Source organism: Sphaeramia orbicularis, chromosome 16, assembly GCF_902148855.1.
Source record: "Sphaeramia orbicularis chromosome 16, fSphaOr1.1, whole genome shotgun sequence".
Taxonomy (NCBI): domain Eukaryota; kingdom Metazoa; phylum Chordata; class Actinopteri; order Kurtiformes; family Apogonidae; genus Sphaeramia; species Sphaeramia orbicularis.
In genome coordinates, this window is record NC_043972.1 from 37,208,910 (window position 1) to 37,222,679 (window position 13,770).

At 43.6% G+C, this 13,770-nt stretch overlaps 1 protein-coding gene across 1 annotated transcript in view; it reads left to right on the top strand.

Annotated features, from left to right (window-relative positions):
• Window positions 1–13,165, top strand: part of erfl3 (Ets2 repressor factor like 3) — a 54,954-nt gene extending 41,789 nt beyond the window's left edge. Inside the window, 4 exon segments of the mRNA XM_030158756.1 lie at window positions 5,732–5,847; window positions 6,018–6,799; window positions 6,801–7,199; window positions 7,973–13,165. Of these exon segments, the coding sequence (XP_030014616.1) occupies window positions 5,732–5,847; window positions 6,018–6,799; window positions 6,801–7,199; window positions 7,973–8,641 (1,966 nt within the window). The 3' untranslated portion in view covers window positions 8,642–13,165.
• The last annotated feature ends 605 nt before the right edge of the window (window positions 13,166–13,770 follow it).

A 13,770-nucleotide genomic window follows, 5' to 3' on the forward strand; every position in this document is an offset into this window, starting at 1 on the left:
AAGAAATCCTAGTGATCACAATTAGAGAACTGCTGAAGGAAATAGTGCTGCACATGCAGACTGTGTTAGTCACCTATCTGGCTGGGCCTGTTTGTAGGTCAGAAGGCCTCTCTCCAGAGAAGCTCATTGTGTGGAAGCACCCAGGGCCAGAGAGAAAGTGTGGAGGGAGCGTCCAGGGACAGTGTCACTGTATGACTTTGTGTTCAACGTATGCTTGTGTGCATTGTCTTTCCTTTGTTTCTACTTGCAGTATGTACGTGTTGCCTGTATATGAGCGCTGTGTGTATGTCATTGTCCCTGGTTGAATGAAGCTTTTATTTTCTGTTGGGCAGGATGAACACGAGCCATGTGCACATACACACCAGAGTGTGCTCGAGTACATATTGCACCCACGGAGCATGTGACCGGCCTGATCAGACCCTGACCAGATCCTCTTCATCCACAAACACACATATCCCCCACCACCACAACATGCACATGGCATGTGACATCTTGCTTAATCACACTCCCAACCATCACACATCACTACACAAACACATTTTATTTCCTTTTTCCGAATAAACACTCGTCAAACCTGGGCTACACAAAGCACTGACACATGTGCAACTTGGACACACACGCACACCTGAGTGTGAGCAGCTGGTGTGTGCATGTGTGTCAAGGAGGATCTGGCTGAGATGTGTGTGTAACAGCCAATACTGACGAAAGAGGCAGAAAATAAACATAGGGGCTCATGGGGAGTATTGTAATCCCAACTTCCTGTCACAGTCAGCGCCTATTTACAGCCCAACAATGGGCAAGGCACAGCCTGTGCACAAACACAAGTGGGTTACTTCAATTCTTTCTGTGTGTATGAAGTGATACTGAAATAGATTGGTAACCTAATGCAAATATAATGTAAGGAAATAGAAGGTGTTTGTTAACAGAGTATTTACTCTGTTATTATTTTAAGAATATCCCTCTAAATGTGACAACATATTTATGTGCACTTTGTTTTTTTTTATCTGTACTACTAGTGCATGGTATCAAATCTCCAACACTCTCTTACCAAAATGTAGCAGTAGACTTAACAGTATAGGGTCAGATTTAAGCAGAGAGTATCAAAAAGTACCAAAAGTAAGCAGTTGTTTTGCTAGGTCTCGTCTATATATGCCATCTCAAATCTAGACTGGATCATGAAGAGGGACAGTCCACTGTGGGTGAAGTTAATGATTTGAACAATGCAGACAAGGTGATGCATCTAAAAAGATAAGCATTTAAGTAATTTTTCGTATCAAAATACCAATGTGTTCCAACATGTGAAATATGCAAATATGCTTCTTTTTCTTTGAGTAATGTAGATCAGTTAGATATTTTGCTTGTTTGTTGGACAAAACAAGCATGGTGTCACTCTGAGACCTATTGATAACATTCATGCTTTCAGGGCGGGCTATAAAATCACATTTCAGAGTTTTGTGAAACTTATGTAGGCTACCCATCAGCAGCAAAGCAGTTTGGCAAACCGTTCAACAAGCACCCTACCTGAATCCATAACTGCCTGCTTGGTTAAGAAGTAAGGGCATTTAGCTGCTGAGTGACCTTCTAGAATTCACCAAAGCATCATAAGCTGCCTAAATATGAAACTGCCACTCACGGCAGAGTAGCTCCTTGCTCTTGTTAATGTAATGTACCACTAAACTTCAATCATTTGATATTTTCTGGTTTCCTGACATTGTACTTCACCTTATTTATTTTGTACTTTAGTACAGCTTGTACATGCATTTCTCTATATGAGGTGTTAAAAAAAAGCTCTGCCACAAAAACATTTTGTATAGTGTTATATGATACACAAACCCTATCTCCAACATGATCCAATATTTTTCGCAGATGTGTTTATAGACGCTTTGATACAGTGAAAAGAATCCTCTCCTTCTGTGCAGAATTCAAGCGTCTGTGCTCATTCATTGTCATGGAGTTTTTCTGCTCCTGTGTGTGTCTCTCAGCTTTGATCATTATGTTTTGGACCACAGTAGGTCTGTGTAATCACAGCCTTAATCCTTGGCCTAGAATCACACACAGTAACAACTGACTTGATAGAAAGCCTCCCCTCTGTTTCCCAGAAGGCTTTGCTCAAATCCATACTTGCATTGATTGTTCAATCTACTTCTTTGGTTAAACAGGGTAAAGGATAAAGCTGCGTCTCTTGGATGAAATGTTCTGGGTGTGTATGTGTGTGTGGAGGAACACATGCATCCGACCATGTGCCTGAATGAGGTGGCAGGATACAGGAGGTGTGTGTGTGTGTGTGTATGTTCTTGTGTGTCTCGGGCGAGTGTGGTGGGCAGCTAAACACAGGCACTCAAAGAATCTCTTTCTTCTCTTTTGAAGTGAGTTCAAATGCTCTTCAAAGACTGTCTGCCCGTATGACGGCGCAGAAAAGGGGGGGCACACAGAAAGAATGGGTGACCATGTGCTCTAAACACAGCTTCAGTTGCTACAGATAGGATTACGCAAAGTGGTCGTCTGCCTCCAACTATGTATTTCAGAATTATGTGTATTAGCAGCTTGTGTGCAGCCAGGCATAACAAACTTTTAGTTGTCTATGCTCCATATTAACTGACTGCCATGAGCCAGACTCACACAAGTGTTGGCATAGTGTTTGTATTATTGGCTGTTTGTTTACAGTATGTTGATATTTACACTAATTGCACACTCAGTTTGTAGTTTATCAGGTAGCAACAATAATCCAATCTAATACAATGAATCAATGCAGGTTATAATGACATTTACAGAATATATCATTTCAGCATCATTGTGATGTATGAATGTGAAATGTCAAAGAAGGCAAACAGCGGGCAAATATTCCATAATCATCTATCAATGTATTGCAATTGATGTGGTCTGATGTGTTTTCAGGCTGTAGAAAATCTGACCTGTGACTCATATTTTTCAACAATCACCTGTGTTTTTAGACAGGTAGAGGGGTTAAATATGTGACTGATGGTTTTAATTGCCAATCGCAGATTACATTCAGTCAGACACAACCCGGATGTAATTCAACTGCTCTACCCCATACTTGAAAAAGTGGCTTAACAGCATGAAACAATGTCACTTGTCAACAATGTTCATCAATATTTGTATGTAGTATTTTGATCTGGACCAAGAGGAGACGGCTGCAGGCAGAAGGAGGGCATATATTCTCAAATTCCATCATATTTTCCCTCAGATATCAGCTCCTGCAGCTTTAACTCCTACGTAGCATGGATAAACTTTTTTGCTGCCTAAAGTGAAAAGCAAGAGTGTTCTCATGGTGCATCTAATCCACAAGAGAGGCCTGTGTGACATTTATAGAACCACAAATAATTCACATTTTTACATTTATACACAGCACTGTACATTTTTTTTTCTCCCTGTAATATGCACTTTTCTTTTTCAACATGTTGCAGCCATACTTAGAATGTATATGTAAAAGCTGTTGTTTTGCGTGCTACTATGCAATAAACAGTTGTTACCATAAATTTCATTTTCTGCTGCAGCTCCCATTATTCACATTGGACCCACAGAAGAGCTTGTTGACTTTTCTATCATGGGCTAATTTGATCACGGTCCTGTCGTGGTTTTAATTCTGCTTGACTTCCTGCCTGTCTCTGTCTGTCCCCTCGCTCTCTCCTGCTGCCCTCCCCTCCTTCCCCGGCCCTTGTGAGTGTCTTCCCTAGAGCAGAAATTACATGCTGCTCTGTGCCTGGCGTAAACAATGTTTTCAACAGTGCGGGCCTGTCCTGTCTCTCACTGTCTCTCCCTCTCGCTCGCCCTCACCCTCTGCTTCTCTCATTGCCTCGGGGGACAAGAGGAGAGCACAGGGAGAGAGAGAGAGTTGGGATAAAGACGAAAAGAGGGGGGGTGGATTGATGAGAGAAAGAAAGAGAAGAGAGGTATCAGTAGGATAAAGAGGAGCAGAGGGGGAGGGTTGAAGAGAACAAGTGAAAAAGAGCAACAGTCTGTTCCCAGAGCAAAAACGGCCCAACAAGTCTGTATAATAAGCATAATAAGAGGGGGTGAAGGGCGCACCTCCCCACCACCAAACAGACACACACACCGCCGTCTGGATAACTATCATTCAGCGTAATGATAGTCAATGGGCTCTGATTAACTCAGCATTACCAACATACCCTGAAGCCCCTATCTTTGCCAGCACACTTCACTTAACTTCTGCCAGCAGACACATGCTGAAGGACGATAAAGCACAGACTAGCCCTATAAAAACAGGTAGGCATCCAGTCACGAAGGTCCAAAGTCCAGATTAAACCTTGGATTTGACAGCCAGGATTGTCCCTGGAGCAGAACAGGTGGCAGTTTCGGTAGCTTGTTCTCTCCCTGATGGACAAACATGTCTTCTCTCTTTCTTCCTTGCTTGGTCGTGAGCTTTATCTCTGTTTTTGCTCGCTCAGTTTCCTTGTGTGTGTGTGTGTGTGTGTGAGAGTGAGTGAGTGAGTGAGAGTGAAGGTTGCCAGCCAGGGATCTAGAGGTTACATAAAGTGGAAGTGAATCTGGGGAAGAAAGCAGAGAGATGTTACATAAAGAGCTGTAGCTGGACAAAGGTTAATAAAAATGGAGCCTTGTACTGTAGGCAGGAGCCATGGGAGAGAGAAAGCTTGAAAAAAGGAGAGAATGGCCCATTATATAAACAGATAAAGAAGGGGTGAGTTATTGGTGGCTTTGCTTGGGTGTTACATAAAGAGATGGGCCCATCTAGTGACATTAATGACAGAATGCGCTGTTGTGTGTACCTTCAAAAACACTTCTTTTTACTTTACTGTTTGGATTTCCATTTAACCACAATTTATGTATGATAGTGAAGGTTATACAGTAAACACAAGTCACACACACCTGTCAAACATGCATACAACTGCCTGCACACCCTTGCACCCTTACAATTGACAGAAGCTGAAAATAGGCTCATGTTCAGTTGCACTGGTGTCACTGCATACACTGACCTCTGATCCTCTAATTGTTTGTTTATCCCTCCACACAGCGTCATTCAGTTGCCTTACAGCCCAGTCCAATCCGCCTGCCTCTCATCTGCAGTGTGTGCTCCCTCTCTTCTCTCCTTCTCATCCCCTTTCTCTCCCCTCTTCCTCCTCCGCCCCCTCCTCTTATGGATCTGCTTTGTGCAAATGTCATACAACACTCTGTAATATCTATCATTAGAAGGGGGTGACATGAAAGGCTCGTGCTGAGTAGTGTGTGTTTTCCAGTGTGCAGGCACATCTGCCATAGGCTCATTGACTTCAGGAGCAAAATTATATTTTAATGAGCAGCACGTTTTCAGTTAAATGTCTTAGTGTTAAAAGGCCAGTATTCTACATTTATTGGTAAAACAAAATATGGATTAGTTGTGTATGCAGTTAGTTATTTGTCTCCGCACTCACAGCCAGTGTTGGGAATGCTACTTGTTACTGTAACAGGACACAGATTACTAGTTACTCTACTGCTATTTTTAATAAGTTATTATTATATTTGAATAACTTTTCCAACAAATGTTTTAAGCTGTGCTTAAAATGTCCAAAAAGCAGTGTAAATCTAATGATCTAATATAAATCTAATGATATACTGTTAAAACTTAACCCTTTTGTAATAGTGTAGTGTTTTATGTGTGTCTAGTTATTTGCAGGCATTTAAAATTGCATGCTTTTTGTCTGCACTGTATAATGTCTGTGTGATTTAACCATGTCTGTACATTTTTGCCTTACAGATACTACTACAACAAGAGGATCCTCCATAAGACCAAAGGCAAGAGGTTCACATATAAATTCAACTTCAACAAGCTGGTGTTGGTCAACTACCCCTTCATTGACATGGGCTCTACTGGTAAGCCTAGACTCTCTTCTACTCTGTATGCAAGCCTGTGCATGTTCGGATTTCTCCTAAGATCACAGTAGGGGAATGTAATTGCATGGGATTACACAGGTGAATATAGTTTGCCATTTGTTATTATTCTTACCTTTTTTCTCTCTCCTCTTGTGTTTTGACACCTCTAGGAAGTGCTGTTCCTCAAAGTGCCCCTCCTGTCCCCACTGGTGCCGGTACCCACTTCCGCTTCCCCCCTTCTACGCCCTCTGAAGTGCTCTCCCCTAACGAGGACCTGCGAAGCCCTGGGGTTGTGTTCAGCTCTGTGGCCCGGCGTATGGCACGAGGCTCTGTCAGCGACTGCAGCGACGGTACCTCAGTCAATTCTGAGATCGAGGAGGGAAACACCGTGGCGGGCGAGGAGAGGGGTGGAGAGAGGGGTGTGAGTGGAGGTGGAGGAGGGCCTGGTGGTGGTGGTGGAGGGGGAGGAGGAGGAGGAGGCTACCGGAGCATCATCCATCCACGTCTATCTCATGAATCTCTGTTTCGCATGTATGGAGGACCAGGAAACCCCACTGGGCATCCAAGCTCGCGTGGCCCCACAGGGCACCGAATCCACCCAGAGCCCTTGTCGCCGTTCCCCGTGTCCCCTCTGCCAGGGCCCGGAGGAGCCGGCCTCTTAGCACCTCCTTTATCGCCTGCCCTCTCCATGACTCCCACGTCTCATCTTCCCTACACTCCGTCACCGACCCTGTCACCGATGCTAGGCTCCCACTTCTCCTTCAACCCAGAAGACATGAAGCGCTACCTGCAGGCCCACACCCAGTCAGTGTACAACTACGGCCTCAGCCCCAGAGCCTTCCTCCAGTACCCCAACATCGTCATCCCTCAGCCTCACCGGCCCGCCACAGAGAAGTCTGGCCTGACTGGAGAGAGAGGCATGCCTGAGAGGGCAGACAGAGCAGCGACAGCAGGGGGGAGGAGAGCGGGGAGGAGACCGACACCACCATCCATCCCTGGCCCACTCCGCCCACCACCACCCGCATCCACCTCACTCTGCCCACCCTCACCCCCATTCCCATCCCATGCATCACCCGCTGCACCTGGGCGAAGAGCCCCCGCACATGTCTCCCTTCAAGTTCAAACTGCAGCCACCGCCACTGGGCAGGAAGCAGAGGGACGGGCAAAGCCAGAGTAAACTCCGCCAGAGCTCCCTTTCCTCCGGCTCAGGATCTGGGTCCATGTCGTCCACATCTGGTTTGGGCTCCTCGCTGTCGTTTGGGAGTGACCTTAGCTCTGCCAGTGGCTCAGGCCTCATTTCTGCCTCCTCATCAACGCAGTCCCTAAACAGCGCAGGACTTCCTAAGATAAAGGTGAGACTAGAAACGTAGAACACCTCCAGCATTTTCCACACCAGGACTTTACTTTGATGGGCCACCCTGGTTTATGAACACCTACCTAAGGATTTAGCAAGTAACCTTAATACATACACCTTTATGGGGGTTGTACAGTACAGCCTGCTGTAATCTAATTTGACCTGCTGTAGTATTATAATTAACTGAAAATACAACACATCTGGGGTATATTTTTTCCTGATCTGCTCCATAATGCATTTGGTTTGACCTTGTGTGATGCCCTCCCTTTCCAACCAGGTTTCGTAAAAATTTGCACAGTAGCTTTTGCTAATCTGAATGTGAGACAGACATATTGGGAAAAGGTAATAAATATATAATATATGCTGCAATTAATTTTTACTTGGATTTTATTTGAACAAAAAATCTGTGCTTTGTAACCTGGAGCTTTTCTGTCACTCCTGTGACCTAATGCGGTTTTGGAGAAAATTAAAAAGTTATTTAATAGTCACTATTTCATTATGAAGAGACAACTGAATTTTTCATCAAAGGAAAAAATGCACCTCAGACTAAGTTAGGAATCAGAATTGGCGAAGAAAATAGCCTTTGAGTATCTACATTTAACCATGCATTACTTTCAGATTTACTTTCAGGTTTTTTTTCAGGTCTCCCACTTTAAGGTCACTCAAGTATTTCTTGAAAAAACAATGTGGGACTAGTTCATGTTTATCAAGTCTTAATATATTTTGTTGTAATAATCTTTCATTCATTTCCCTTTTTGTGTGACTGTACAGGTGGAGCCTATCTCTGACATTGAGTCAGAGGAAGAGGTGGAAGTGACTGACATCAGTGATGAGGATCCAGATGAAAGAGATGAGGACTTTGAGCTCTTCTCCTCCCGCCACTCCAGAGCTCCTGACCATCACCACCACCACCTCCACCACCACCTTGCTAATGGCACAGCTGTAACGCCACATCAATCCCATCCTGATGAGGACCTTGATGAAGATGTGTTTAAAGCTCCTGCTCCACCTCCGCCTGGCCTGATGCCCTTCCTCACCTCGATGCATACACACTCCAACCGTGGGCTGCCAACCCTTAAGACCGAACCTGTCGATCCAGGAGACAGTAACACGCCACCACCACAGACGGGCTCGGCAGGAGCTTCTCAGACCAAGTGCATCCCCCTGAAGTTGCGCTTTAAGAGGCGCTGGAGTGAAGACCAGCGCATGGAGGCCTCACAGGAAGAGTCAGACGACAAGAAAGTACGACCAGAGGACGAGAGGCAAAGTAATGGACGGATGGAGATGGACGAGGATGGGACAGGCAGTGGAGAAGGCGACAGTCCTCCTCCTTTAGCATATGAGGGCTCCTTAGCCACTCCGTTGGCCACACATCGCAGGGTGAGCGCCGAGTTACATCGTGCCACTGCACAGCTGTCTCTGGAAAACAAAGACTGCTGATGAGAAACACTGTCCAAACACTACTGCCCTAGTAACACTGGAGGTGGTACAGGAGTTTGTAAATCCGTAATCCCTGTACCACACTGACAAACTAGAAAAGACCCCTGAAACCTCCAGTGAACTGGGAGAACAGTCCAGCATACATGCATCAAACTAACACCTCAAAGACTGCCAGGCTCTTGTTCTGCCACATCCACAGTCTCCTTGTCTAGGTGAGGGGTCTTCTGGGACAGGTTGTTGAGGAGGAGAGAGTCGCAGCTATCCCAGGCTAACAAGGCTGAAAACAAAGAGAGGCTCCGTCTTAGAACTTCTCTCCCACGTGGCCAGTTGTGTTCCAGATATTGTGCCCCAGAATTCCAGCTCCTGCCTTCATCCCCCAGCAGTAGAAACAGCAGTCGGTCAACTCTTTCCTCAGGGGACCTGCACTCCCTTAAAGCCCAGCAACAAGCCAAGGCCGACGGCTTCGCCCTCTCCCTTATGCTACTTTCCTTAGACAGCGGGACTTCAATAAGTGCCTGTATGTAAAACCCACAGCCATGAAGGGACAGAGACGAGCACAAAGAAGGGAGAGTACATAGGAGGAGGATCGGTTTCATTTATCATTGCTCCATTCATTTAGCAGATATTAAAATCATGGGGATAAAAAGGAAAGTGTGTCTCCAAGACTGAAGAGTGGGGCTGTTGGGTGTGTCCTGACAGGACTCTTTAACTTGGCCCACTCCACTCAGGGAAGCTTATTGCTGTATGTCTATTGGATTCATGCACACAAACACACACATGCAAAAAAAAAAACAAAACAAAACAGAAAAAACCCAGCCAATAGTGAATGGATGTTGGGGGATGTGCAGTTGCTGATAGGCACTAAACAGTGTTCACTGTGGTGCAAATCTGTACACACATTAACACTCTGACTCTGGCACACTGTTCTTTCAGAGCTTTTTGACTTTTGTACATCCTTCTTTCTGCCTTTCTCCTATCCTGCCTTTCTTTCTCTTGCGGACCACCTGTGGAAAGATCATGATTCCACTCTCAGAAATAATTTGAATCCCCAGGGAGATGTGAGGAGACAACTGCAGAGAACGAAGAGAGAACGAGCTGCTGAGGGGACCACAAGGGGAAAGCAACTGCGGAGGAAAGGTCTGAGGTCAGGAGGTGGGAGTCGCAGTCACTGCTAACTTGTTAACCAGCCTTTTTACCTCTCTCACATGTAAAATAGTTCCCCTTCATCTCCCAGCGGCCCAGAGTCCTAATTCACCAGCTTACGCTCCTCTAACAATCATAGATAGTGTTCAACTAAACCAGCAAATGTTCATACAAACATACACACATGCACGACACTGCCTTCGGCTCTTAAAAATGCTCCCTCTCTCTCAGTCTTTGAGGAACTTCAGCTCTGGTCGTAGCGGGGTCGTCCTTGGGTCCTGAGCGAGTCGACTACACTAGGTCCAAGAGCCTGAGAGGGCAGGGATCACCTAAGACCTCACACACACTGCCTCTCTATGCCTTGTTTTTATAGCATGTACAAAAGTGCAAACTGAGCTCTAATAACACACACACAGACTATATCTTTATATATTTTAAATGAAATTATTAAAAAAAAGAAGTGAGATTTTAAAGAACCATAGCATTTTACAGATACGGTTGATTCAGGAGTTTTTAAGTGGATTATTTTTGAGTGGTAGGAACATTCACACTTGGTAGTAGTACGGTAAGGGTGGGGTGAGGGTGTCAGGAACGAAGAGTGGTGGGTGTGTAGGTTTTTGTTGTACATTTGTTTCATAGATATAACAGCACAGGCCAGTCTACCAGAAGAAGACCAGCAAGAAAAACAACAAACATAGGAAACAACAATCAGTAGTCAGACTGGTAGTGATTCAGACACTCCCTTTGCTTTTCACTTCATTTGCCACAGGTTATCTTTTTAGTACACAGCGCTCATTTCTGTTCACGCAGTTTAGTCTCAGCACATAGGGTCTCTCATTTCCAAACCCTGTTCTTATGGGTGAATTATCAGCTCATGGACTATCATCAGTGAAATCTGTCCCTTTCTGATTAGTCCAGGTAATATGTACAGAATTTGAGATATTGTATTTTGCATCATGTTTCCTGAACCACACATGATACCGCCGAAAAAGCGGTGTCTCCTCCCCTATGTTTTGATGGTCAAGGATAACAACAATACCATATACGACCCCACAAACTGTTCAGGTAAATAATTAATGGCGAGTTCAGGGATGTGAGAAGGAAATCGATGTGGAGGAGACAGCGCAGGAGGCAGTGAAAAATAGGCTCAACAACAAAACGATCATGTTTCTGAAATAAAGGTTTTAAGTAAATCTTTGACAGGTTCTTTTTTTTTTTTTAAAGTTGCTCCAGTATTGTTCTACATGTTACAATCGTCGTACTGACAGGGTTAATTAAAAAAAAAAAAAGGATTGAGAAACACATCTAATGTGACATTATGAAATCTAATGTAGTTTCTTAGTTCTTCTTACTGCATTCACAATTAATTATTCATCTGAGCAGTTTATGATGTTGTATACATTGTCTATTCTCAAAGGGAGACTGAAGAGCCCGTTACCTCCAGTAATTTACCCATATGTTTTTAGCCACATTTACATGACTGATTTTAGGGATTCAAAGTGATGCACAAATAATCAAGGATGTTAATTTAGGCTCACAATTTATTGGTAAGACGTTGCTTGTTTGGGAAACACTGGTATATGGTGTCATTAAACGTGTTTATTTAAAATGTGACACAAATTTGAAGCAAACTTTTGGAAAGAAAAACACATCTGCATTTTTCTACTGCATTACTTCAAAATTCACTGAAAATACACTTGTGGGAAACGGCATCAAAACACAGGGTTGAGTTCACATATGCTGTGATAGTAAGAGATATGATATAAAACACTGAATTTATTTGTGGTGTAAAGTGAAATGGCTGCACATGATGTTTTGGCTCCTTTTCTCAAAATGTTTCTGTGCTGTAATGTACCAACTTTAATGCTTTGAAGACAAAAAATAACATTTCCACACATCACCCAGACTAAGTGAGGACAATGCTCCAACGCTGACACCAGCTTTAGACTAAAGTAACAGGAGAGAAGGGATTAAAAGGTTAATTATTACTGTAAGAGAACACTGACATGTCCTGAAATGCCCTCTCCTCAAACTATGCACACACGCAGAAAAGAATCTTCACAAACATAGGCGTAATTATGTTTTAACCTCCTGGAGCTTTTCATCTCTGCAGCCCGGCTTCTGATTGGTCAACCAGGCCACATGTTGACCGGCGTCCTGTCCATGCCTGGCCACCCACAACACTGATCTATAGCAGGACTGTGGGATTGATAGCCTCCAGGCATTTCTGTGTAGCTAAGCAGACTGAATTTCCTCAATCAGACCCCTGTGGTCTGGACTGGAGCATGTCACAACATGCACACAAACACACAACACACACAAACACACACACTCCGTCACTCCCACCAAGTCCTGTGTCTGTATCTGAACTGACAGCTGCCTTATTACTACTTTTCATATCTCAGCAACAGATGAGGCATGAGTCGAGCCACTCTGCACTCTTTCTTTTACTCTTCTTTCCATTTCTTTTCCCCTTTTTTTTTCTGCTAAAGTCAGGAAAAGATGTATCCGACTTCCTCTCATCCCGTGTTCAGGCCTCTGCAGTCGACAAACAGCACAAAGAATACATTTCTCCATCAGACTATGTTAAGAATAAACATTTCTGGGTTTATTTTTCTGATGTCAATATTGCTATCGATTATCGTTGTTATTATTGTTCTCATTGGGTTATTTACCTCTCCACCTGGCATTATTATTATTATTATTATTCCACGGCTCTGTTAGCTGTTGCTTTTTATGTTGTGGACATCACATCAGATGATCTTGAACCCCCTTCTTCCTCCTCCTCCTCCCTGCAAAAACTCCATTCCCTGTTTCAAACCTTTCTAGACCCCGATCCAGAAACCTTTTTTTCCCCCTCCCATCTTTTAGTTTTTACATATGTAATATAACTAAAATGTGTAATATTAATTTTTTGAGAGCAGTTGTGATGCTGACAGAGAAATAACATCGGGGACTTAGAGGGACGGGCAGGGCTGGAGGAGTTTTATTTAGCAGCAGGCGGGAGTGATTTTATCTTTTTTGTCATGTATTGTAATTTTTATTTTATAATGTTACTTTTTTCTCTCTCTCTCTCTGACGCTCTTTCTCTCTCGCGCTTGTATATTTTTCATTTACGGGGGTGTGGGGGGGCTGTATCATTTTAAAAGAAGAAACAAGATGTGTATTGTTTTACTGTGTAAAAGTCTATCTTCTCCCTCTTTTTTGGTCTATTTTTTTTCCCCTCATCTCCCCGAGCAGTTATGTAACACTCAGATGGAGAGATGAGAGTTAATACCATGATGTAACATTGAATTTCTCCACTTCTCTCATGTTTTTTTTTTTTTTTCAAACTTGTAATTAAGCTGTAATCAGGGTTAATTAAAACCAGTTAAAACCCAATGTGAACGTCATTGTGTTTGTGTCGGCTCTGCTCTCATATATTCATATTTATTCATGAAACACACCCAGACAATGGGGTTTTATTACCTGGTTATTTGTAAACAAAGAGATTAACCTCTGACTTTTTGTCTCGCCAACAGCGGGCAGTCAGTCATATGAGGCCTTGTGGTTTCTCTATGTAAACTTTAAGATTACTGTTAATTAAAATGACAACAGAATAACTGGAAAATGATCTGTACTGTGTGTTTACACAGAAAAACTGCTTTAATACACATGTACAGTGCATGTGGGTCTAATTCTTTTACCTTTTGCATACATATGTGTAATCAGCCTGTTAAGAAATCATTTAATTTAATTTGAAAGGAACAAAAGCACGTTTCTTCAAGGCCTACGTGACCACTGATGGGTGATACGTTTAGCAGTGATAAAGAAAAGCACTTTGTCTGCGTTGCTGCTGCCCACTCAGCCACATAATGCTTATATCAGACACCCATTTACCTTTTAACGTGACGTCAGTAGCTCCCTTGTTTTAAGCACACTTTACAGGCAAACAGTGTAAGTGCAGGAGGAGGAAGAAGAGCTGCTGGAGTGATGGTGAAGAGTCA